The following is a 24,885-nucleotide window of genomic DNA, read 5'->3' on the forward strand; positions in this document are numbered from 1 at the left end:
GATTTTGGCTCAGGTCACGATCTCACGGTTCATGGGTTCAAACCCCGCATCAGGCTCCGCACTGACAAGTGCAGATCCTGTTTGGGATTCTGTCTCCCTCTCTCTGCCCCTCTCCTGCTGATGCGTGTTCCCTCTCTCTCTCTCTCTCTCTCTCTCAAAATAAATAAATAAAACTTAAAAAAAATTAGTCATAAAAAAAGGATAATTATCACCTTAAATTTAGTATCATAAAAGCCAATCTTGTCACATGGTCAGGCTACCATAGCAAAGGCCAAATGATCATGTATACTTTCTTTTTGTCTGCCTGTATTTATTTATTTTTTTAAAAGTTCATTTATGTATTTTGAGAGAGAGAGAGGGTGAGTGTATGAGCAGGAGAGGGGCAGAGAGAGAGAGAATCCCAAGCAGGCTCTGCCCTGTCAGCACAGAGTCCGATGCGGGGCTTGAACTCACAAATCACGATCTGAGCTGAAACCAAGAGCCAGACGCTTAACCAACTGAGCCACCCAGGCGTCCCTCGTCTGCCTTTAAATTTGGTTATTAGTAAGACCAATTTCCTGAAGAAACCTGCCATATCTCTTCATTGGCTTCCTTCTTACAACTAAAAATGTGCATCTGCCAATACGAAAAAGGTCAGATCTGTCTGCAGAGTGAGGAACCTTCCCAGAAACCCCATACTTCTGGGATGCATCACGAATGAAGCAGCAAGAGGGAGAGAAGGCACCCTCTCCCCATCCCCCCAAATTCTGACTTACTGGCCTCGGTTGTTAGGAATGTGCTTTGAAAATTACCAAGTGTTATTTGAATGGGAGTTGTTACTAGGCCCTGTACCGCGGAGGAAAAGGCAAGGATAACGCGGCTCCGGGTGGTTTGCCTCAAACTGCGGCTGCCTCCACCCCGCTCTTCACTGACTGAAAGGCAAAGTAGGTGGGAGAGGACAGCGGCGACCCTAGACCAAAGGAGGGGAGCGCCTCCTGGTTAGTTTGGGGAAGAAACACGGGGAGCAAAAGTAATGGCTTCTTTCATGCTTTCCTGTGTGCAAGCTTTCTGACTCTGCGCAAAGAACTGCAAATCGAAAATCCCAATAATATCCCCACGGTGACCCTTCAGAAAGCGGTACCACCGCTCTAGTCGCTATCACAGTCTTTGGTAATAGAAGAACAAAAGGAGAAGCGCAGGATAAAAAGGGAGGGGAGCAAAGAATTATCAAGGAATAGGTAGAAAATAAAGATCTGAGGTTCCTCTTTATTCTGAGGATTAGCAAGGGATAAAAAAAAAAAATCCACACTTCTGTTTAACATACAGCAGCAGGTTTTCTATGCTGATAAGAAACCCACACCCTAGAGGGTTGCCAGAGACTGTAAGCATACAGCTTTTGAAGCATTCTTTGGGAGATCGGTATTTATTCATTCAAGAAATATTTTTTGAGCACCTACTACGTGCCAAGGCGACACTCCGTGGTGGGTCAATACCAAGCTGAGATAGGGCCAAATCCCGAGAGCAAGGAAACAAAAACATTACTATCTGATGTGTGCTGTGAATTGCCTACCTCTGAGAAGAGAAATTAGTTCACGAAAGCTGACGGAGAGAAGGCGGGTAAAGAAGGGAAGACCTAGCCTTGTCATCTCCTACCCAAGTGACGGGAAACAGGATAAAGTGGAGACGTCAGAGAATAATAAAGACGACCACCAGGAATGTTGTTTATAACAGTTGTTTTATACATAAATCAAAGTGTGCTTTAAGTGTCTGTAAATGTGTAGTCAATCCTTCAAGATCCAAATACACTCAATATTTTTTCAAGCTTATTTGTTTTTGAGAGAGAAAGAGCGCTCAGGGGAGGGGCAGAGAGAGAGGGAGAGAGGGAATCCCAAGCAGACTCCACACTGTCAGTGCAGAGCCTGCCACGGAGCTCAAACTCACAGACCATGAGATCATGACCCAAGCCGAAACCAAGAGTCAGACGCTTAACCGACTGAGCCACCCAGGGGCCCAGTACATTGACTATTTAAACGCACAAAATACCAATACTCAGAGGCGTTGATAGTTGGTTGCTACTAAACACTGGCTAAAATTGGAAACTCCTGCAGAGTAAACTTTATTTCAAGCGTTGCTTTGGGACACTTATTCATGAGCCTCGAAAACATTTCTTCAGGTAGGTCAGTTATACTTTATACTCTGTGGGAGAGCATGTGCCTGTGGCTCGGTGTTAGAACACGTCCCTGCAGTAACTAGAGGAAATGACACAAGCACAGACCTTGGAGACGATCACCGCCATCGCCAGGTTCTCAGAATGAGCCGCGACATAGCCGAGCATCATGATGCCAGGCAGTCTTATGTTTCCTTTGCAGGACCCGATACAGTCAGTCACAGCAGCCACTCCTCCTGTGTTAACTATCAGCTGGGAAAGCTAGGAGACAAGGAGAGCCAATCACCGTGACCGTGGAGCGTAAGGTGATCTGCAAATATGACTTTAGTCTTGCCAAATTTTTTTAGGGAGGACCTAAAAGGCATCTAGTGAAATTTGAAGTATTTAGTGAGATTATTGTATTCATTAAGGAAACGTACAAGTACAATGATCCCGCAGTTTCAAAAGTGCAGACAGACTCGTGGTGAGGAGCCACTCGGTGGTTTCAATTTTTCATGCATCGATAGCACACCTTTCATCCTGATTTTAATGGATGTCAAAATTCCTCACCTAGACACTAAGCCTAGGGCTAGTTCATAACTAGCTAACTACGGAAACCCCCAGTCACAATGCGGGAGTCTGGAGCACATTAATCACCGGAAGCCAAAAGACAATGTCAGACTGGAAATATTCTAGCCTAATTATCCCCCCTTTGCTAGCAATGATCACTGGCTGATTGCCAGTCTTCAATCTTGAAACATCTCAACCAGATGAAGATGTTAGGTGACAAAAAGAATGAGGACTTGAACTAAGTTTAGTGAAATGAAATTGATGAGTCAAAATATACACGGGAGAAAATACAACGTGAGAATCTACCCGGACTTGCTTCGTCTTTACTCCTTCAGCATCTGAGAACTCAAGCAGTTAGTAGAGGGGTGACTCGACGCTGTGGGCCTGGCGGTCTCTTCACACCCAGAGGCACACTGTCTCTCACTCCTCCCAGCTGACCTAGAATGGCCTGGATGTCAAAAGCCCACGGCCCCCACAATTTAGAAGTGGAAAGCAGGAAATTATTAAAAAACTGAGATTTTAGGCTCAAACTCCATTGACATAACCCGGTGGTTCTCACCTAGGGGCACTTTTTTGTCCCCTGGGAAACATCTGGCAATCTCTGGAGACATTTTTGTCGTGATGGGGGTAGGGGTACTACTGGCATCTAGTGGGGGGAGGCCAGGAAGGCCGCTAAACATCCATCCTATGGGGTACAGGACAGGCCCCCGCAACAAAGAATCACCCCGTCCAACGTGTCCATAGCGCCGAGGATGAGAAGCCCTCACTCAACCAGATCGTGTGGCACAGCACTCGGGCCCTGTAAACAAACTGATGTTTTACATAAAAACGAACTACGTGTTCCTGTAGCTTAAAACCCTAAAAATATATATATATATAATATATTATATATAATATATATAATATATTATACATATTATATAATATATTATATATAATATATAATATATTATACATATTATATAATATAATATATATTATATTATACATATTATATTATATAATATATATTATATATTATATTATATTATATTATATTATATTATATTATATTATATTATATTATATTATATTATATTATATTATATTATATATATATATTTTTTTTTTTTTTTTTTTTTTTTTACCTCCGGTGTATGTTTCGCAATCTCTCTAATTAAAGTAGAAGCATTTTTCTTCACGTAGTCATCTTTGTCCTTCAGGCAGGTGAGTACAACTGGGAAAATCTCTGCCTCAACCACCATTTCTGCCAGGTCCACGGAGTGCTTCGCAATCTGACTGAGAGCCGAAAGGACCTGACGCTGTGGAGCAAAACCCAAAATAAAACAAAACGTGACACAGAGCTTGTTGCAGAGTTCCGATCTGAACAGCTTTACACTCAAATTCCTGGATAAAAGGGAAAAGACAACTACATTTCTAATATAACCTTAGATTTAGGAGTTTTGAGACAATCAATTCCTACTCTCTTATACCTAAATACTCCATTTCTTAAATTCCCTAATCTCCAAGTTAAATGTCTTCATCCTTCTGTGGACCATTTAAGTCTCTTTATCCATGCAGATGATCAAAGAATATGACCTTTGGATGAATAATATTTCTTAATTAACACTCACATTATTAATTTATGACACGGGCGGTAATGTAGGACAAAAATGATCAAGCCGAAGTAACATCTTATTTGGGGCATCATGCTGATACCGTTTCAAAGAACTTTCCATGACTGAGTTAACATGAACTAAGATTTTAAAATCTTATAGAAAATAACTACTAGAATATGAAAGTATAGTTAGTGACTATTCACTGAAAATTAGATCGTAGAAAGCTGTAGAAAAAAGACATGGAAATAAATCTTGATACAATGAAGGAAACTAAAAACAAAATGACTGAGATAAACACGGCAATTTTCATAAGAAACTTAAACATAATAGTGGTGGGCTAGAAAACCTTTGGGCCCCTGCCCACCCTGAGATTCAGTCGTTGTGTAATTAATTCCTTATTTAATCGTGTTCATACTGATGCTACGTGCAGTCTACAGCATTGCACGGATTTTAACCAGATATGTCTATCGTCTAATCTCTACAGCAGAAGGTCCACATATTAAAAGACCAAATACATAACATACCCATATCTGTTTTCAATAACTTCCTAATTATTTTTAAATGTATAATATTAAGCTCCTCCCATTTCCATTTTCTTAGGGAGTCAGAAGCCTGATTTGTCTGTTTGTTTGTTTGAACTTTATTTTCAAGTACCTTTAATTTGGAATCGGGGTTCAGGATCATCTGGGCCAAGTGAGCGATGGCCCCCACGTCCACTACGGTCTGTGCTAACTCGGGAGAATGCTTTGAAATATCACTGAGGGCCGAAGCAGCAATCCTTTTCAAAGCAATTTCTGGCTCCTGGATACAGAGTACTAACAGAGGAACTGCTCCCGCATCCACCACAGCTTGTGACAGTTCTGTGGGTCCAAGAAAAGTAATTAAGTGAGGATGGGTGACTGACCCTTGTGCAAGCCATTTTTCACCCTGACAGATACAGCAAAGAAAAAAGGGGAGGGTGTACTTCACTGTGTCGACATCTGCATTTCAAATCAGCCTTCCCGGTTTCATAAACCATGTGGACCAATCCTGAGCTGAAAAGAATACAGGTCAATAGATGGACCTCCATTTACATGAACACATTTGAGGTAGATTAGGCTGAAATGGCTTGTTATTCTTTTTTTTTTTTTTTTTAAGAGAGTAAGCAGATGTCAGCTGTTTAAGCTCTGACAATTCTTCACTTCTCAATAGGCAAGCATTTTATGCATGGTTTACAATAACAGAGAAAATTAAAGTACCAAAAATTTACCAACCACACTAATTAGGCAGTATTTTGTGCTATTTACATGAGTAAACATTAACATGAATCTTGTGCCAATAATGTCAATTTTTAAATTCCTTTCATCTTACAGTACTTTTTAAAAGAATTTAACTTGTTCAAAATTAAAAGATGCATTTTCACTGTACGTGTAAAATGAGATCTACAACTGAACATGCTTTAATACATAAATGTTTATGTTTACACAAAGGAAAGCATTTCTCTTAACCATTTTGCATGTCAGAAGTAAAACCTTTTGAATATACATGCTGATTTACTTGTGTGTCCAAGAAAAACAGCTGTAAAAATAGCCCATCTTAAATTATAGAGTGAGGGAAACAAGCAGGCAGACCCATATAATATATAATATATAATATATAATATATAATATATAATATATAATATATAATATACAATATATAATATATAATATACAATATACAATATGTAATATATAATATACAATATATAATATATATGTAAAAAATGTCTTTTGAGAAGTATAAAACACCATACATAGTTACGGATTCTCCTCTCGTCGTATTCATGGCCTCTCTTACTGAATCGCATATACCCATTTCTATAATCTCTTCCTTTCACATTATGTTCTCATTTTCCCAGATTTGTAGTGCCTTGGTAATTTATGTCTTAATAGCCAAGCTAAGATACCTATTTAGCATATCACTTAAAGTCTTTCATTAAGAAAAAAAACACACGGTGTTTAATTTCTCAAAAGATTGGTAATATCACATTTTCTAAAAGGAAATAATGTTAGAAAATACAGGTTACAGTGTCCAATATTTGTTTGCCTTCAATTATTATAATTATCCTAGAAGTTCCAGTATTATATAAATGATGCATTCCTTCTCTCATTAGATGAGTATCAATGGAAGGTTATTATGTGCCAGACGCACATCAACTCTGGTGCACACGACCCACTTCTTCAAATTAACACTACATTGATTAGCAAACATGTTTCCATTTTAAAAATCTAACATGAAATATGAAATACAATGGGAAGTTAATATGTAATCTCAAGAACGAGAAGCAGATAAGAGGAAGATGGTTAAAAAAAAAAAAAAAAAAAAGACAACAGCAACAGACTGGAATATCAACCTCCCAATATAACAGATTCCCCAGAAGCTTCTCTGGGATTCTACTGCAATTACCTAAAGACCAATGGAAGACAGCAGGTGAAATAGGTGATTACTGTTATCTGTCGCACCCGGGGAAAATTGAAAGAAAACGTAAAGTGTGATACCGTATGTGATTTATGTATAGAATTTTCGTATTTCGTTAATTAGTAACATGTTACTTAATTCGATTCAGTCCAAATAATCCAGGTGCTGTAGTAATGTCAACTTTATGTGTACATATTTAAGAGCACCTGGAATGTATACACAGTCCCGCCTTGGGATGATTTGGCTTAAGAGTTTGCAATCTGATGATGGTGTGAAGGCGATATACGTTCAGCAGAAACCGTGCTTTGAATTCTGAGTTCGGAGCTTTTCCCAGGCCATCGATACCTACACAGGTGCTAGGCTGTCTACTGATGCTGGGCAGGGACGGCGAAGCCTCAGCTCCCGGGGCAGCCGCGCCGTCACTAGGCGGAACAACCGATACACTCACAACCGCGCTGCACCCACGCGACCCTTATGCGTTCCGCCTTCCGTGCCGTGCTCGCTAAATTACGGGAGACAGTCAGCGCTCCGTTACAAAGTAGCCTCTGCGTCTGATGATTTTGCCCAACCGGAGGCGAATGTACGTGTTTGGAGCACGTTTAAGGTCGGCGAGGCTAAACTGTAGGTTAGGTGTGTCAAACGCATTTTCGGGGGCGTCTGGGTGGCTCAGTCGGTTAAGCGTCCGACTTCGGCTCAGGTCATGATCTCGTGGTCCGCGGGTTCGAGCCCCGCGTTCGGGCTCTGTGCTGACAGCCCAGAGCCTGGAGCCTGTTTCGGATTCTGTGTCTCCCTCTTTCTCTGACCCTCCCCTGTTCATGCTCTCTCTCTCTCTCTGTCTCAAAAATAAATAAATGTTGAAAAAAAAAATTTTTTTTTAATAAAAAAATAAATAAACGCGTTTTCGACTTAGGATCTTTTCGGTTCACAATGGATTTGTCAGGACATAACCCTGTTGTGAGTTGAGAAGGTCTGTAATGGGCTGCACGTTTTGTTTCGAGACAACAGAAGGATCAGTTCATCTATGTGAATGTTCACTTTTTTTTTTTAATGTTTCCTAAGAGTAACGATATGTGGTAAACCGTTAATAAACACTGAGGTTCTTTTTTTAAAAATCGATTATCTTTGTAATTCCCATGCATTTTATCCTTTTCTTGACTTGCTGTTAGAGTGCCATACCCTCCTTTTCCTGAACTCTATCGTGTTAATAGTAAATGTTAACAATAATAAATAAAAGTCTATAATGTTAATAATAAAGCAAACTCTGTTCTTCTGACTTGTTACCCAATCCCAACCAAAGCTGTTCTCTTTTTTTAGTTTTTTTTTTGTTTTTTTTTTTTTCTGAGAGAGAGAGAGAGAGAGAGCCTGAGTTGGGGAGGGGCCAAGAGAGATGAGGGACAGAGGATCTGAAGTGGGCTCTGTGCTAAAGATTCTTAACCAACTGAGCCACCCCGGCGCCCCCCAAGCTGTTCTCTATTCTGTCCAGAACAGTGACGTTAAATGTGAGGAAGGCCAGGGATGGCCCTGGAGAAAGACTTCCTGTGAAGGTAGCAAGCTTCCCACAACATGGATGGAGCCGACTAATCCTGTACTTGAGACTTCATATACGTCACATCTCCAAATGGATATGGTCCTATACAAACTGGGATCAGACACACGTCGTTATTTGCGAATGCTATCACTCTACTACCTTCATATACACAAGGGATAAGGCAGTGCCTAGACAGGTAAGAACACAGTAGGCCGGGGGGCACCTGGGTGGCTCAGTTTGTCAGTTCGAGCCCCGCGTCAGGCTCTGCGTTGGCAGTGAGGAGCCTGCTTGGGATTCTGTCTCTCTGCCCCTCCCATGCTCACTCTCCGTCTCTCTCAAAGAAACAAACATCAAAAAAACACAGTAGGCCTAGAGGATGCACACTGTACCATATTACACATACTACAGACGATTTCATCCTGCCTCTGTCACTACTCTTTTTCCTATGGCGTATCCTTCTCCTTTCCCTACTCCTGCTGTCTCTGGCCTTTCTGTGCCAGTCACTGTTGGTGTCCACCCGGTAGCCTTTGTCAGCCGGGGCCTGAGGAGAAGTCAACTAGAAGCATCTGTGAAAGGTTTTTCTCTGTCATAAATGGATACACAGAAGGAGGAAACACCGACTCTTTGCTGGACATGGGCAAGTGTACGAATGACATCTGGAACTCCTACATCCATCTTGCAACTGTAACGGAAGAAATCGCCAATATTCTGAGGATGGCTGAGCACAAAAATGAAAAACATCTGGGTCCTCCATGATACTGTTCGGCTGCATAACCAAGCCCGGAACTGCCCTGACTCTGAACTTGTGTGCCACGTAAACTAAAAAATGTCCTTATCGGTTAGGCCGTTTGTACTTGATATTCTGTAGCTTAGAGCCAAAAGCATCCTGGCATAATCCCGTCCTCTCTCCTCCTCGGTAAATGTATGTGTTTTCCTCTCTTCCTCTGGTCGTCAGGTGTTCATGAAGTGCTCACTGAGTGAGAGAAACTTGGCCGGATCTTGGGGAAGCAGAATAAGCCACTGTTCTGTCCTAGCAGACTTAGCCCGGGGCGAATGCACGAACAGACCCCTGCAAGTGCGGAGCTAGGAGTCAAGTCTGTGGCGTGGCTGGGGAGAATGTACACGGGGGGTCCCAGGCAATGCCTCCCACGTCACTTCCTTCTCCCCTTTTCTTTTGTCCTGTGCTTTTCTACCCTGAAAAGAGCAGCCTTTGTAACCAATGCACAGCGCATTCTGGTACATTTAAAAATCACTTCCCGGGGCGCCTGGGTGGCGCAGTCGGTTGGGCGTCCGACTTCAGCCAGGTCACGATCTCGCGGTCCGTGAGTTCGAGCCCCGCGTCGGGCTCTGGGCTGATGGCTCAGAGCCTGGAGCCTGTTTCCGATTCTGTGTCTCCCTCTCTCTCTGCCCCTCCCCCGTTCATGCTCTGTCTCTCTCTATTCCAAAAATAAATAAACGTTGGAAAAAAAAATTTTTAAAAAAAATCACTTCCCATAGGAGAAATTTCATGGGTTCATTTTTAAGTCTAATTTGAAAATGAACTTTGGTTCAATTAATTATCCTACTTACAAAATCAAAGATTGATACATAATAGCCTCAGGTGCTCATTAAAGGTTTGACCAGAAGAAAAGCCACGAGTCAAGAAATTTATCTTAGTGCCTGAGAAGAGCCTCATTTAAAATTTTAACTAAATCTTCAAAACTTAGTTTTTAAAAAGTAAATCGTCTACTAGGCAATAACATTCACCATAGTCATTACCGTTAGATAACAAGCGAGATTGGAAGCAGTTATACAAAGAAAGATGCAGAGGGACACCTGGGTGGCTTGGTTGGTTAAGCGTCTAACACTTGGTTTTGACTCAGGTCGTGATCTCACAGTTCGTGGAATCACGTCCCGCGTCGGGCTCCTTCTGACAGCGTGGAGCCTGCTTGGGCTTCTCCCTCTTTCTCTCTCCTTCTCTCACTGCCTCTCCCCCACTTGCACATGTTCTCTCTCTTAAAAGATAAATAAACTTTAAAAAAAAAAAAGGGATCATGGAAGAACTGAGAGGCCGAAGTGTGAAGAGTGAGCCACACTGGCATTCCCACGCTGGCAGCACAGAGCCTGATGCCGAGCTTGATCCCGTGAGATCACGACTTGAACCAGAACAATAGTCAGATGCTTAACCAACTGAGCCACCCAGGCGCCCCTTGTGGTCATTTCTAGTCACATGTATATATGTGGCTGATGTGCATACAATTCTTTCAATGTTAGCAACATGAAATTTGGGGGTGAGAACTCCTTGCTTCTTACACAGTTGCTTTTTCTTAAGAATTGCATTCCGTGCTGTTCTCAGGATCTGGGGTTTTGTTTCTTCTTTTTCCTAACAAAATAAAGGCTGAACTTGTAGTCCTCTCTCACTGACAGATGTGAAGTGTTACAACTTAAATGGGTCAAAATCTTTTTTATAAGATCATTCATTTATTATTTCTGAGAGAGAGAGAGAGAGAGAGAGAGGGAGAGAGCACGCACACAAGTGGGGGAGGAGCAGAGAGAGAGGGAGACACAGAATCCCAAGCAGGCTCCGGGCTCCGAGCTGTCAGCAGAGAGCCGGACGTGGGGCTTGAACTCGTGAACTGAGAGATCATGACCTGAGCTGAAGCCGGATGCCTAGCTGACTGAGCCACCCAGTCGCCCCTGGATGAAAATCTTTCATTTAGAAAAATCAAAAAAGCTTAGTACACTTTAATATTAAAACAAAAAGGGACACAGCATAAAGGGAGGGCTTCCAAGGATGACAACATTCGTAAAATTAGTGCTGTCTCGAGCTGGCCGAACGGAAGAGTAGAAATGGCTTTATGTTGTGGCCAGAAGAGGACAGGAACGCCCGTCAGTGTATATAACAGGCATGGCTGTTACAGGTCAAATAAAGAAATCGGGGAGAAGTGCTCACAGTGGCCTCAACCCCTCAACTCGTCTCAATTGCGGCGGCTGGTTGTTTGTTTAGATCTGGGGTGGTAAACTCACGTGTCCACAGGGCCCAGGAAGGTAACTAAAAGAAATGAAGTCAGAGGGGTGAGAAAAACACGGGGAGGGGAGGCAGCAGGAAAGTGGAAAAGACTATGCACTGACTACAAGCAGCGGCGATCCCTTAGCCTCCGCCCAGCGTTGCCACGTAGGGATAAAGGCCTCCTGTTGTCAGATCTCGGGATTTTTCGAGAGGCCAGAAATCTGATCGTTAATGTGAAACCGCCTGGTTTTTAAGTATTGGCAACTTTTTCTTTTCTTCCCCCCCTCCCCCCACTCTGTGAGACAATATGGCACAGGCCAAAAACACATCGTCCGTGGGCCCGCTGCAGCCTGCAACCATCATTTTACAACCCTGGGCTTCAACTTTGCACCCTCTAAGACGATCTGTGGGGGGGCTTCCTGGATGTGGAAAGGTAATGTGGTTTCTACCTTTGATTCTTGAAGTCGTATCTTGGAGTCATAAAAGACCCGCTGGAAATGAGATGAAATGAAAATTTCAGAGGTGAATTCCAAGAAATTGATGAAACCCTAAAAACTGGCCTGCAAAAAAAGAATCTAAATATATGTCATGATACTTAACTAATTTTCTGCTCTTAATGCGGATACAGGAGAGAAGAGTTTGAGCAAAATTAAGCGTTCTATCAGGTGAAGTCATAAAAAGGACTCAAGAGGCAGAGGCACTCCAGAAGGAAAAAATAAATGTATTTATTTAGCACACTAATTGAGAAATTATTAGGCAAACACCTCAGGAACACTAATTTCTTTTAACTGTATTGCTTTTTAAATTACTTTGCAAACACCACTTTTAAATCACTGTTTCTAGGGGTGCCTGGGTGGCTCAGTCGGTTAAGTGGCCGACCTCAGCTCAGGGCATCATCTCGCCGTCCGTGAGTTCGAGCCCCGCGTCGGGCTCTGTGCTGACAGCTCAGAGCCTGGAGCCTGTTTCAGATTCTGTGTCTCCCTCTCTCTCTGACCCTCCCCCGTTCATGCTCTGTCTCTCTCTGTCTCAAAAATAAATAAACATTAAAAAAAGTTTTTTTTAAAAATCACTGTTTCTAAACCCTACAAAAAGTTCCATTTTGTTTCATTAAAAAAAAAAAAAAGTCATGGATCATCATTTCTTTGCACTTAGGCGGCTGTGTTTATCCATTTAAAGAGAGGAGGGTTTTTTTTTGCATCTGGCTCTAAAATGTATCATCATCTCTTCAAAACCTTTTTTTTTTTTTTTGCAATAAAGCAGGTTAAAAATACATTTAAAATTTGGCCACCACTTATGTTAATCTTATGTTGTAATAATCAGTCACCCCCAATTTTTCATAATTTGGTAAAATTATAGTAAAAGCAAATACGGTGTGGGAAGATTGCCAGAGCTGGTTATCTACTGACTCTACTCCAGTATGATTTGAGGAACGTCACTTCCAAAGTAAAATAAATTTCTCCTGGTTTTGGTCTAGCCCAGCTAATCCACCGCTTACTTAGTTATCTACTGCTATGTAACAAATCACACCAATTTAGCTGCTTAAAGGGGAAACATCTACTGTGGCCTAGTTTCTGTAGGTGGGGAATCAGTGAGTGGCATAAATGGGTGGTTCAGGTTGGGGCCTTTCACCGGGCTGCAGTCAAGAAGTCAGCTAGGCCTCCAGTTATTCGGGGCTTGATTGGGTCTAGAGGAGCTGCTTCTAAGCACACTCGTGGGAAGGTTGGAAGAAGCCTTCATCGGTTCCTCCCCATTTCCGGGGCCTTTCCAGAGGCTGCTTAGGAGGAGGCCTCTCCCAGAGCGGATGATCCAAAAGGGAGAATCCAAGACCTTTCATGATCTGACCGTCCAGAGCCTTTCATGATCTGACCATCGCTTCTGCTGTGGCTCACTGGCAAAATGTGGGAGGAGGCAACGCAAGGAGGTGAGCAGGAGGAGGTGGGCATCATTGAGGGCTGGGGGTGGGGGGCCTCATGGAGGCTGGATTTATTCCTCATCAGTGCATCTGAGAGAGACGACATCCCTCCATAGGGAACAAGGCTCATGATAACTATGATTCTGAGCTGAGAGACAGACATCTCGCATTGCAGGTGGGAGGGAGAGAAAGGTGCAGAGGGAATTTGCATGTTATTATGAAAAGGTCTAACATATGATTTTTCTTTATCTTCCCCACCGCACAGATGATACTTTTCCCACTCTCATTATTTCCACACCACTTCTTTCCAATCTTCAGAGCCACTGGTCTAAACTGTACACATGGGTTGAGTGTTTGAGAGATGAAGGGTTAACATACATACACATGCTTTGAAGGTTAAATAATTCTGGCTCCTTTAAAAAGTCAAGTGAGTCAAATAAGCCATTGATCTGGAGTTAATGGTGCCGTAGAAAGAAATTACAATCAGCTGGGATGGATGGCACATTTACAGGGCTCCAACATAACCAGCAGCTTCAAAATAAGGCAAGGAAAAGGACTGGAGACAAGAGAAAGAGAACGTGGGAAACAAGACAGACTCGGGTATGGCCTTGGAAGTTAATAGGTAACACAAGATTTAAAGCAATTTTTAAAACCCCCATTTTGGCAATTTTTAGTGTTTGACTTGTAACTACTTCACAGCTAGGACTCAGCCGAGTGGAAGAAGGAAAAAAACTCCATACAGGGGGTTTGTAGTGCTCTGTCCGTGAAGAAACTGATCTTAAATTACTTAGATATTTTACAAAATACACTTTTTGTATCTAGAAATGGATTCATTTGTTTCCCAGCCGTTGGATAGGTATGTACTGTTGCAGGCATGGTCGTAGTTTCACTCTGCCTACAATTTTGCATCCTGCATCACCAAGAGAAAACTGACACGGAAAGTGTGCATCCTGTTATCCAGACTTCACTGGCGTTCTTTCTTTGCTCCAGCCCAGTTTTAGGTAAGCGTCTGCCTTCAAGGAGCTGGGGCTGACAGAGGAGGCCAGAGAGCAAAGGGCTGCTGGGGTGCTGGTGGACTCTCTCCAAGAACACACAAAGAGGAGACAGCAGAGGGACATAAATGAAATACTGGGCGATTAGAAGGTTGCCTAGATGCTTTTGTCAAAGTGGTCCCTGGTCCGTAGCTCTCGGTGTGGCTCCCTCTGGGTGGTTCCTAGAAGCTGCCCGTGGGTGCCCACTGGTCACTTTTATTCCTGAGGATCGATGCAGCCCAGCACTTTTAATCATTGCATAATATCCCACCGAGGAAATACATGCCATAATTTACTTAACTATCCCCCTGCTTTGGGACATTTGTTCTGCTTGATTTGGGTTTGGGTTTGGGCCATTACAAAGCACAGTGTGGTGAACCCCTCTTTGTGCATTAAGATTATTGATTGGTTATCTATTGCTGTGTAACAAATGACTCAAACTCAACAGCTTCAAACAACATCATCCACTATGCCCCATTCTCTGTGGGTCAGGAATCCAGAAGCAGCCTAGCCGAGTGGTTATGGCTCCAAGTTACTCAGAAAGTTGCTGCCACTCTGTCAGCTGGGGTCACAGTCATTTGAAGGCACAACTGGGGGAGGATCTGCCTCCGAGCTCACTCAGCGGAGGGTGTTTTTTGGGAAGCTCCAGCTCCTAGCTGGTTGTCGGAGACCTCAGCTCCTCACCATGTGGCCCTTTCCCTAGGCTGGCTGTCCAAGTGTCTTTGGGTCACAGCAGCTGGCTTTCCCCGGAACAAGTAATGGGATACAGAAAGGGAGAGAGACCCTAGAAAGAAGCCTCAATCTTTTATAGCTGGTCAGCTATTCTCAGAAGTAACCTACCATCACTTCCACCATATTCCAGTGGTCACACAGACCAATCCCACAGACCAATCTCCCAGCAGGAGAGAACTATACAAGGGTGTGAATATCAGGACACACGACCTCTGAGGGGCATCTTGGAGGCTGGCTACCACTGGTCACACGTACATCTAGAATTCCACAGGATATACAAACACACATGCATGCATAGGTATGTGCGTTCATGTGTGTATTTACCTATGAGAGTGGCCCAGGGGTGCAATTACTGGGGGAAGAGTGTTGACATTTTTTGGGGTTCTTGATATTTTTGGCTTCACCACGTGAAACTGTTTTTGTTCCGTCAGAACCAATTGAATATAGGCAATTTCATCCAGGTCAACCTAATACAAGCCAACCTCGAATGCACCGCAATCTTGTTTATTTTACAGGTATATGTCTCCACCACCCTGTCTCACCACGTGGGAGACTGGCAGTCTGGCCACTCATTTTATAAAGTACATTGTAGTCCTTACGTCGAGTAAGTGACTGCTCAAAGTCGAATCGTCATTTACTTCTCCCCAAGTGGTATTTTTAGTTCCAAATTCCTAACTTACTGCATACTACAGTTTAGTTACACTGATTAAAAAACATGAAAATTATGGATGACTTTTTAAGACCACAGCATTGCCACTATATTGCCTTTTAACAACCACAAAGCAGAGGCACACTAATTCTAAGTCAGCACTGTCCAACAGGAATGCGGACCATGTATATAATTTAAAATTTTCTAGTAGCCACATTTAAAAAGCAAAAAAAGAAGTAGGTGAAATTAATTTTAAAGAAATACATTATTTAATGCAATATATCCAAAACATTATCATTTCAACATGTGGTCAGCATTTTAAAACTTTAACAAGATATTTCACATTGTTGTTTTTTTTTTTGTTTTTTTTTTTCCATATCAAGTCTTGGAAATCTAGTGTGTATTTTGCACTTACGATACATCTCAGTTCAACTACTAAATTTTCACTAGAAATACTCGATCTGGGGGCGCCTGGGTGGCTCAGTCGGTTAAGCGGCCGACTTCGGCTCAGGTCATGATCTCGCAGTCCGTGAGTTCAAGCCCCGCGTCGGGCTCTGTGCTGACAGCTCAGAGCCTGGAGCCTGTTTCAGATTCTGTGTCTCCCTCTCTCTGACCCTCCCCCGTTCATGCTCTGTCTCTGTCTCAAAAATAAATAAACATTAAAAAAAAAAAAAGAAATGATCTGTATTTAGATTTCAAAAAGTTTACGGATGAAAAAGTAGATTTATATACCCAAGTTGTTTCAGTCATGCCTAAAATATTCCCAGTACTTGAACTGGTTATCAATTTTTAAATTTATATTAATTAGAAGTAGATAAAAATTTAGTTCCTCAGATGCCCTAGCCACAATTCAAGTATGCAATAGTAGCCTGTGACGAATGCACTACCATATTGGTAAAATTGTAGTTTAAAATCAAAGGATGGGGCGCCTGGGTGGCTCAGTCAAACATCTGACTTTGGCTCAGGCCGTGATCTCATGGTTCGTGAGTTTGAGCCCTGCACTGGGCTTTGCACTGACAGCATGGAGCCTGCTTGGGATTCCCTCTCTCCCTCTCTCTCTGCTCCTCCCCTGCTCACACACATACACACACACACACACACACACACACACACACACACACATACACACACACAATCTCCCTCTCTCTCTCTTTCTCTCAAAATAAATAAACTTAAAAATCAAGTCAAATCAAAGGAGATATAGAGAAATGGCCAGTAATAGAATTATCACACAAATAGTTAAACAACTGCAGTTAATAGCTTTCCAAGGCCAGAGGTCCTATCTCGCGCAAAATGCTTTGGTGCAATTAACTTATACTACTACATCTTTATAGCAAGCTGCTTCATTTATCTAAAGGCACAGATGAGAGCAAAGTGGGCTAAAAAGTTAACTGTGCAAAATCAGCCAGACAACATGGTAATTATACAGTAACAATGTTCCCTGTAGACAATGGATTTTAAAATGTACGGTAAGATAAGATAATGAACATGACTTATTCAAAGTAGAACTGTTTTTTTTTTTTTTAAAGTAGGCTTCACATCCAGCACAGAGCTGAATGTGGGGCTTGAACTCACCACCCTGAGGTCAAGGATCGGATACTTAACTGACTGAGCCACCCAGGTGCCCCTCAAAGTACAATTCTTATACTAACAAAGCTCTGAGCCTTTAATAAGTGAACTCTTGTAGATGTTTGTGAAATGCTTAATTGCAGTACTTGCAAATATCAAATACACTATGACTAATGTACTTCTAGAGATTCAAATGTAAATAAAAGAGTGTTTTTACCCTCAATATCTAAAAGGTGTTAGAAGGTTTTATACACTAGTGATTGGAAAATAAACCAAGTTCGAAAAACAATTTTGTTCAAACCCAAAAAATAACTTCTGATATCCTATTCAAACTGGTAAGATACAAATACCTTTCTCTCTATCCACTCAGCACGCAATTTTATGACATTTCTTGTGCAGGTATTTGCAACCGATAGAAAACAAAGCCTCAGACTAAAAGAATATTAGGTGGAATCAGGTAGAGGAAGTATTCTGGTGGGTAGAGGGCTTTCCTTTCTCCTGAAACTGTACTATCAATGTTACCTTTTTCTTATTTCTATGCCCAAAGTCTGTCCAGTGCTTATCTGGATGTAACAATGTTCTTAAGAAGGATATAAACATTGCCCTTTCTGCAATGGTACAAAAAGCATAACTTGTAATTCTTTTCCTTGGTCCAACTTAGAATCACCCAGTGTATTATCTGTACTCTTAAGACCGTATTGTACATTTCTGTCCAACGTGCCCAGCTGTCTGCATGACCTTTATGCTCATCTATATCAATATTTCTATCTTATCATAAGCTCCTACAGGTAAGATATCAGCTGACTTACTTTACTTTGTATAGTCAGGAAGACGTGCTAACATTCCGCATAAGTGACTCAGAGACTTTTCGATGATTATAGTGATGGTGATGGTGATAAAGAAATTGTTTGCTAGCCTCATATATGAAGTTATAGGTCTCAGTGACTCAGGAATCTGAGATTACAGAATTATATGGTATTGTTGTATATTCTGAATTCTTTAAAAAAATGCACAAAAAATCTCAGAAGGTTTTATCAACCAAGAGTTTATAACTTTAAAAATTACAATAAACAAAAATACAGGAGAATTCACAACCTATTTTTTCTTTCACTAGCACACACACTAACCCTAGAAGTGACTAACAAATTAGGTAACTACTGAGTAAACTTATAATTAAAGTGTTACTTTAACACATTTGGCCTCCGTGCCAAAAGAAAATACACATTTGTTTTTGCTTTATCTTTTTTCACGACCACTTAAATAAATAGAAAAGTTATTTGTGGAAATCAATGTTAGGATCAAAATAGTTGTAACATGTAATGCATATAATCCCATATACATCATTTGCCTCCATGCGTATATGTTCCTCAACCCCTCCAAGATAAAATAAGTTGTAAAAAGAAAAAGTTCAGAAATCAATATTATTATCTACAAGCACCAGTAAAGACAGTTGTCTATAGGGTTTTTAAAATAACTTTTAAAAATTTAAATCCAACGTAGTTTACATACAGTGTGATAATGGTTTCAGGAGAATTTAGTGACCCATCACTTACATATAACACCCAGTGCTCACCCAACAAGTGCCCTCCTTCATGCCCATCACCCATTTACCCATCCCTCCACCCAACAACCCCGCCAGCGGCCCTCAGTTTGTTCTCTGTATTTACGAGTCTCTTATCGTTTGCCTCCCTCTGTTTTTATCTTATTTTTTCTGCCTTTCTCTATACTCATCTGTTGTGTTTCTTAATAAGTCAGTCAGAGAAAGACACAGCATATGATCCACTCATATGTGGAACTTAAGAAACAGAACAGGTGAACATAAAATAATTTTTAGTTACCAGGCTTTAGTCCCCTTCGCCCCACCAGCCCCCCCCTCCTCACGGTACAAAGTCCCTAGTTGTCTCAGAGATGTGTCCCTAACGTGGATTTTTCAAAGGTAAATTACTGCTGCCTGAGCCTGTTCCACAGGATTTAGCCCACGGGTATTTACAGAAGGGTGACATGAGCGGCATTTGCAAAAATTTTCGATTTTTAAAATTCTTTTCTCTCTTTATCATTTCGTCATTCTGCACAAGACGGAAAAGAATCAGGCTGGCCAGCTTGGTCTGGATTCCTCCCTCATATCATCTGCTTAGCAAATAGGGGATAATCTACTAAATGTTTCCGTGGTGCCCAAACCAGCCAGTTCCTGTCAGCGCTGCTCCTCTGGCCGCCGCAGTCCCCTCCCCTGACGGCCACTGAGCTGGCATGGAAATCTGTCATCTGATTTAGCCCTGTGGACGTCAGTCAAGTCTATCGGAGAAAGAGGAGTCACACATGTGGAAACCAGCCATCGGGGGATTAAAAACAGAGGTACCTGGCAAGACTTTCAGATACAACAAGAAGCTGACAATGAAGAGTGATGGGCTCTCATACGCTTCCTCACACAATAAAAAGGAAGAATCTCTGAAAGGTTTTGAGTAATTGCCACGCGGTTCCACCATCGATTGCTGTCTGGCCAGAATAAATCCTTCACCTCTCTCCTTCAGTTGCCTCATCTAGATAATTTAGGAATTATGTGAATCCTTCAAGTGTTCTAGAACACCTAACCAAATGTACTCTGTTCCTCTTGGCCAGGCCTGAGAACAAAGTTTGCTCTGAGATGGCGGGAGTTTACGGGAGACGGCCTATGTATCTAAAGCTCCCAAAATAAACACTTACCACTTACTTTTGAGCCCAAATGGGGAAAACCACTCCTATAAAACGCTTGCAGGGCTCCTCCTTCCTCACACTTGCAGCCAGGCTGTTGCTCTCACCTCGGTCCCATGTGCCACCCTCACTGCTGCCACACCCCGGACACGAGGTCACGGGAAGCTCTTCTCCACGAAGCTGCTGAACAGTGAGGAGGCCAGAGAGAGGCCGCCAGGGGGGAGCAGGGAAGCGGGGCCTGCCTGAGGGCCTGCGGGGTGCATGGCCAAGTGCCCTTTTGGGCCCTTCCGTGTAGAAGCCCTGCCCCTCAAGAGACCCTTGGTTCTTTCCTCCTCACCCCTCACGCTCCCCGTCCACACAGGCTGTGTGCCTCACTCCTTGTATCTCCCAAAGCAAGACTGGTCCTTGGAAACAGCGAGAGGGTGACGCCGATGAGGAAAATGTGTTAGCGGAACAATGCTGCAGAGTGGGAGAGACTAGCAAGAAGGAAGAAGAACCAATCTGAGAAGAATTTACCTCAGCTTTTACTAAAGAGCAGGAAAAAATATAAAGAAATAACTTCTCTTCAAAGTGGGAGGTACATGGATCAGGTGTATTCAATAACTGGTGATTCAACCACAGAAATTTATTTATTTTTTTTTTAATTTTTTTTTCAACGTTTATTTATTTTTGGGACAGAGAGAGACAGAGCATGAACGGGGGAGGGGCAGAGAGAGAGGGAGACACAGAATCGGAAACAGGCTCCAGGCTCTGAGCCATCAGCCCAGAGCCTGACGCGGGGCTCGAACTCGGGGACCGCGAGATCGTGACCTGGCTGAAGTCGGACGCTTAACCGACTGCGCCACCCAGGCGCCCCAACCACAGAAATTTAATGACAGGATTTATACAGAATTAAAAACGACAACACCATTTCAGGTTGTTCATCCCAGATCCCTTTGAATTATCTGTAAAATGCTTCCAAATCTACATATAGAAGCGCTTTCGGAAACTGTATTTTTCAATTTGAAAAAGTCAGATGATGCCTGTTTGACTAATTGTGTGCTGACTTTATTTTTGTTTCCTAGACACAAAGCGTTTTCCTTCTATTGCCCTTAAAGGTACACTTTGTTTCTCTTGTGTCTCCATGTAAGGTGTATATTTCCTGAACTGCCTAATAAAACATTTTACCGCTAATACTAAGAAGAAAACACTGAATGAACGCCCTCCCATCAATCTAACATATTCTATTTTTAGGAGATCATTGAAAAAGAAATCAGGTTATTTAGAGGTACACCATCTATTTCCACTGATTCAGGATGTGAATGATGACTTATTTTATTGCCTACTGGGTAACAATTCCCTTTCCTTCGGAGAAATCTATGCAGTAATCTCTTCTGGGAGCTTCTGGGTCCCAGGCCCCTAACTACTGTGAAATACTGAAATTATAGTGGGAATGCCACGTGGGAGCCAGATTATAGCAAGAAATTGGAATGGAATCCCTAAGACAGATCCTATTTATGAACTATAATCATTTAGCCTCAGACTCAACAAAAGGGAGAGATGAAAAGGTTGTCTATAGGCACCTGCCTGAGAGTGTTATCTGTCTGGCTGTCCCTCAAAGCTCCTTTGTATCACGTTTTCAGATACTCATGTTAGAATCCGTTTGCCATAAGTTCCTCTGAACAAACAAACCAAAACAAAAAACACAACATAAAACAAAAAACAAAACCCCAAACCTAAATATATTCATATAGTTCCCCCATGATAACCAGCTTCTAATTTAAAACACTGCCTTAGTTTCTTCAGTCAACATATATTAAAAAATAGTCCTAATGAGAATCTATTTGGAAAACCAAAATCCATCTATGGGGAGGAAATAGTTTTAACATACGAATTCAGAATCATTTTAGGCATGACAATAGTTTTTCTTTCTTATTTTTGTATAATTTTCTTTCCTTTTTCTCTCTAATAGTGTCAGCATTTTAAGAACCAAATTAAACATCACCATGGGAGAGCCTCTTCCTGTTTCTGTTTTGAATTTCTTCTTCGGTGCTCTTTTAAGAAATATTTAGTGAAGCTGTTTACGGGCAGTGGTTAATACGGGCTTTGGAGTCAGACAGATGTAGACTCAAATTCTGGTTCCACAATTACCATAACTTCAGGTATCCTTTCTAAGTCATATTTCCTTCCTCTAACAGGGAAAGTAACACCTACCCTATGGGGGTAGCTGTAATCAAAAACAAGATAACGTATCTGGAGGACACTGCACAGAGCCGGGCACACAGTAATTACTCAATAAGTGATAGCCATTATTTTATGCATGCATACACATTGAAAAATCTGGAAAACAAAGAAAATGTACCTTGAATCCTATCACCCTAGTAACACGAACATGTATTTCTTTGTAATTTATGTCCACATAAAAACTTACTTTTATATTATTATAACTGCAGTACATAATTTTATATATTTTTTACATGACAATCATGTTTCCATGTTACCACGTAGGATTCATAATTACCTTTTTAATTTGCCAAATGAAATTCCATTAGGGAAACTACCCTAATTTAACCACTAAATTCCTGCCAAATATTTGAGGTTTTTTGATATTACAAATACTACTACAATAAGATTAACATGAATATAACTTTTGCATTCTGTGGAATTCTTTCGTTAGGATGAATTCCCAAAGCAGGCTTTTCGAGTAACCACAAACTCTTTCGTGGCTTAGATTAATCTTGCCAAACTGCTTTGCACGGGTTTGTACAATTCGTAGTATCTCCACCAATGGGCATAACCATCATATCCTCTGCAACCTTCAGTATTAATACTAATATCTTAGATTTATTGAATATTTACCATGTGCCAAGTACTGACCCAAGTGTTTTGCATATATTATCTCATTGCGCTCACAACAGATCTCTGAAGTACCTACTTTTATGTACCTTCTTCTGCAGATGAGGAAGTTAAGGTTCAGAAAATTTAAAAGCCATGTCCAAGGTCATGCAGAAACTAAATGGTAGATCTTGGACTCAAACTCAGATCCTGTCTAATGCCACAGTGCTCTTGACCATTTGGCTGTAATTCTGATTTACTCTTTTCCCCTCCCTAAGTAATAATAACTGGGAAAAGACATGTTCATTGATGTTTTAATATGCAGTTCTCTGACTACTAGAGAAGTTGCTCATTTTTACATATGTTTAAGACTGTGTTTTCTTGTTGTATTATTTGTTCATATTATTTAGCATCTTCTGGAAAGTGGTGGGGGCAATTTTACTCCCCATATAATCTTCACCCATCGGGTCTGTCAGCATAAACTTCACAGAAGAGGTCCAGCCCCCTTCTTGATGATGTCATTAAGCTGTCAGTTTATGAGAGAAAGTACTTCTCTTTCCCCTCCTTCCTGCCCAATATGGGCTCAATACACATATGTTCTAGAAAGTTATCATGTCCATATCTTTTCAACATTACTCATTCACACAATGTGTCCCCCACCTAGTTTGGAGCACCCCTATCATCAGAGAGAGTAAAGATCCAAAACCCCCTGAAGGATGACAAACTAAAATTTTTTCACTGAACCAATTTACCAAGGTCTTTGAGAATCTGTCAATCTCTCACTCTCCTCATTCCCCGCTCCCTCTTTCCATCCTCACACTGCTCTTCAGCTGACTGGAGTAAAGACTGAAATGGGTAGGTTTTTCGTGAATTTATGACCTGAACAACTTGGCCGTCATTCAAAACCTATCTCCCATAATGTATGGAAACATCATTAAAACTGCAAAACCCGATTTCCCTAAAAAAATCGAAATGTTAGTAATCCTGTTTTCAAATATGCTCCGTTACCTGCATTATGTCTTGCGATATAACCCAGTGCCCAGGCTGCAGCTTCCTTGACTCCAGGGTCAAAATCTTCCAGGCATATCACCAGTGTGTCCAGGGCTCCGCAATCCACGATCGCCTGAGCTAGTTGAGGAGAATGCTTCCCCACTGCTCGTAGCACAAAGGCGGCTGCTTTCTTGTAAAAACGCTACGATGATAAAGCAGATAAAACTTACAGTGAATGAAGCGCTTATTAAACCAAAAGTTCAAATAGACGAAAACCAACATAAAAATGACATTAAATAAAGCTCAACAGCTTTTGAATACAACAGATAAAAAACATCCTGCAAAGTCACTCTTTTGGTGTTCCCCGATTGCTTTTTGTTCAGTGCTAAACTGAAACAACGTTAAGTCTTAAATTTCGTTTCAAATGTTTTATTCTGCAACATGCATTTGGAAATTGTATAAAAGAAAACATAAACATTGTATTTCCTACAAATGCCTAAAATGATGAGATTTTCTGTATCTGCATTACACTGAAAAGTAGTTGTTTGACCCAGGGGAACTCTTAGATTGTTAGCATGTGCAACAAAAATGTCCGCTGACAAATTCATTTCCTTTACTTGCCCTCAGTCTCTAAGCGTGGTAGGCCTTTCATGACCTCAACTAATCTTTCTGGTGTCCCAAATTATCCTGAAATAACAACCATGGTCTGGGATGCACTTACCAATCATCAGATAAACATAAAGGTGAAACACTCGTGATACATTTTAAAACTTTTCCTGGTAAATAAACTAGCCAAACAAGAGGATGTGTGATTTATCTCCTCTGAGAAAAAAAATATATATATATATATTTTTTTTAGTGATAAATACAAATGACTTGGTATTATGTGAATTTTACGTAATGCTTCATATTTGTAATATTTTCTATATAAAATTTTATCAGATTAAGAAATCATAAAATAAAACTGAAACACAAGGCTAACGTTTTTCTTCATATAGCTAAAAAATTTAAATGTATAGGAAGTATTTGGCTGTAACACTCACTGTTGTTTCATGGTTAGCATGACACATTAATGGTCTCTTTCTTCTATGAATAGAACCCAGGTAATCCCCTGTTTTGGATTCCAAGTTTCTATTTCTTTATGGTGACTACTGAAAGTGACCAGGTGACTACAGCACCTGTTTTGAAAGCCTGCTATTTACTTAGGCTAAAAGATTAAGATAAAATAAAAATGATAGGAGAGAGAGAAAA

General features: G+C 41.3%; 1 protein-coding gene across 3 annotated transcripts in view; it reads right to left on the reverse strand.

Annotated features, from left to right (window-relative positions):
* SPAG6 (sperm associated antigen 6) overlaps window positions 1-24,885 on the reverse strand; it is a 65,051-nt gene that overhangs the window by 17,971 nt on the left and 22,195 nt on the right. For all 3 annotated transcript variants that reach the window (XM_086714773.1, XM_086714770.1, XM_086714771.1), the window contains 4 exons: window positions 23,653-23,836; window positions 4,948-5,153; window positions 3,823-3,996; window positions 2,255-2,407 (listed from right to left, as the gene is read on the reverse strand). In XM_086714773.1, the coding sequence (XP_086570899.1) occupies window positions 2,255-2,407; window positions 3,823-3,996; window positions 4,948-5,153; window positions 23,653-23,836 (717 nt within the window). The remainder of the gene's footprint in view (window positions 1-2,254; window positions 2,408-3,822; window positions 3,997-4,947; window positions 5,154-23,652; window positions 23,837-24,885) is intronic.

The sequence above is a fragment of the Puma concolor genome, chromosome B4 (genome assembly GCF_028749965.1).
Source record: "Puma concolor isolate L17-30 chromosome B4, mPumCon1.1.hap2, whole genome shotgun sequence".
Taxonomy (NCBI): domain Eukaryota; kingdom Metazoa; phylum Chordata; class Mammalia; order Carnivora; family Felidae; genus Puma; species Puma concolor.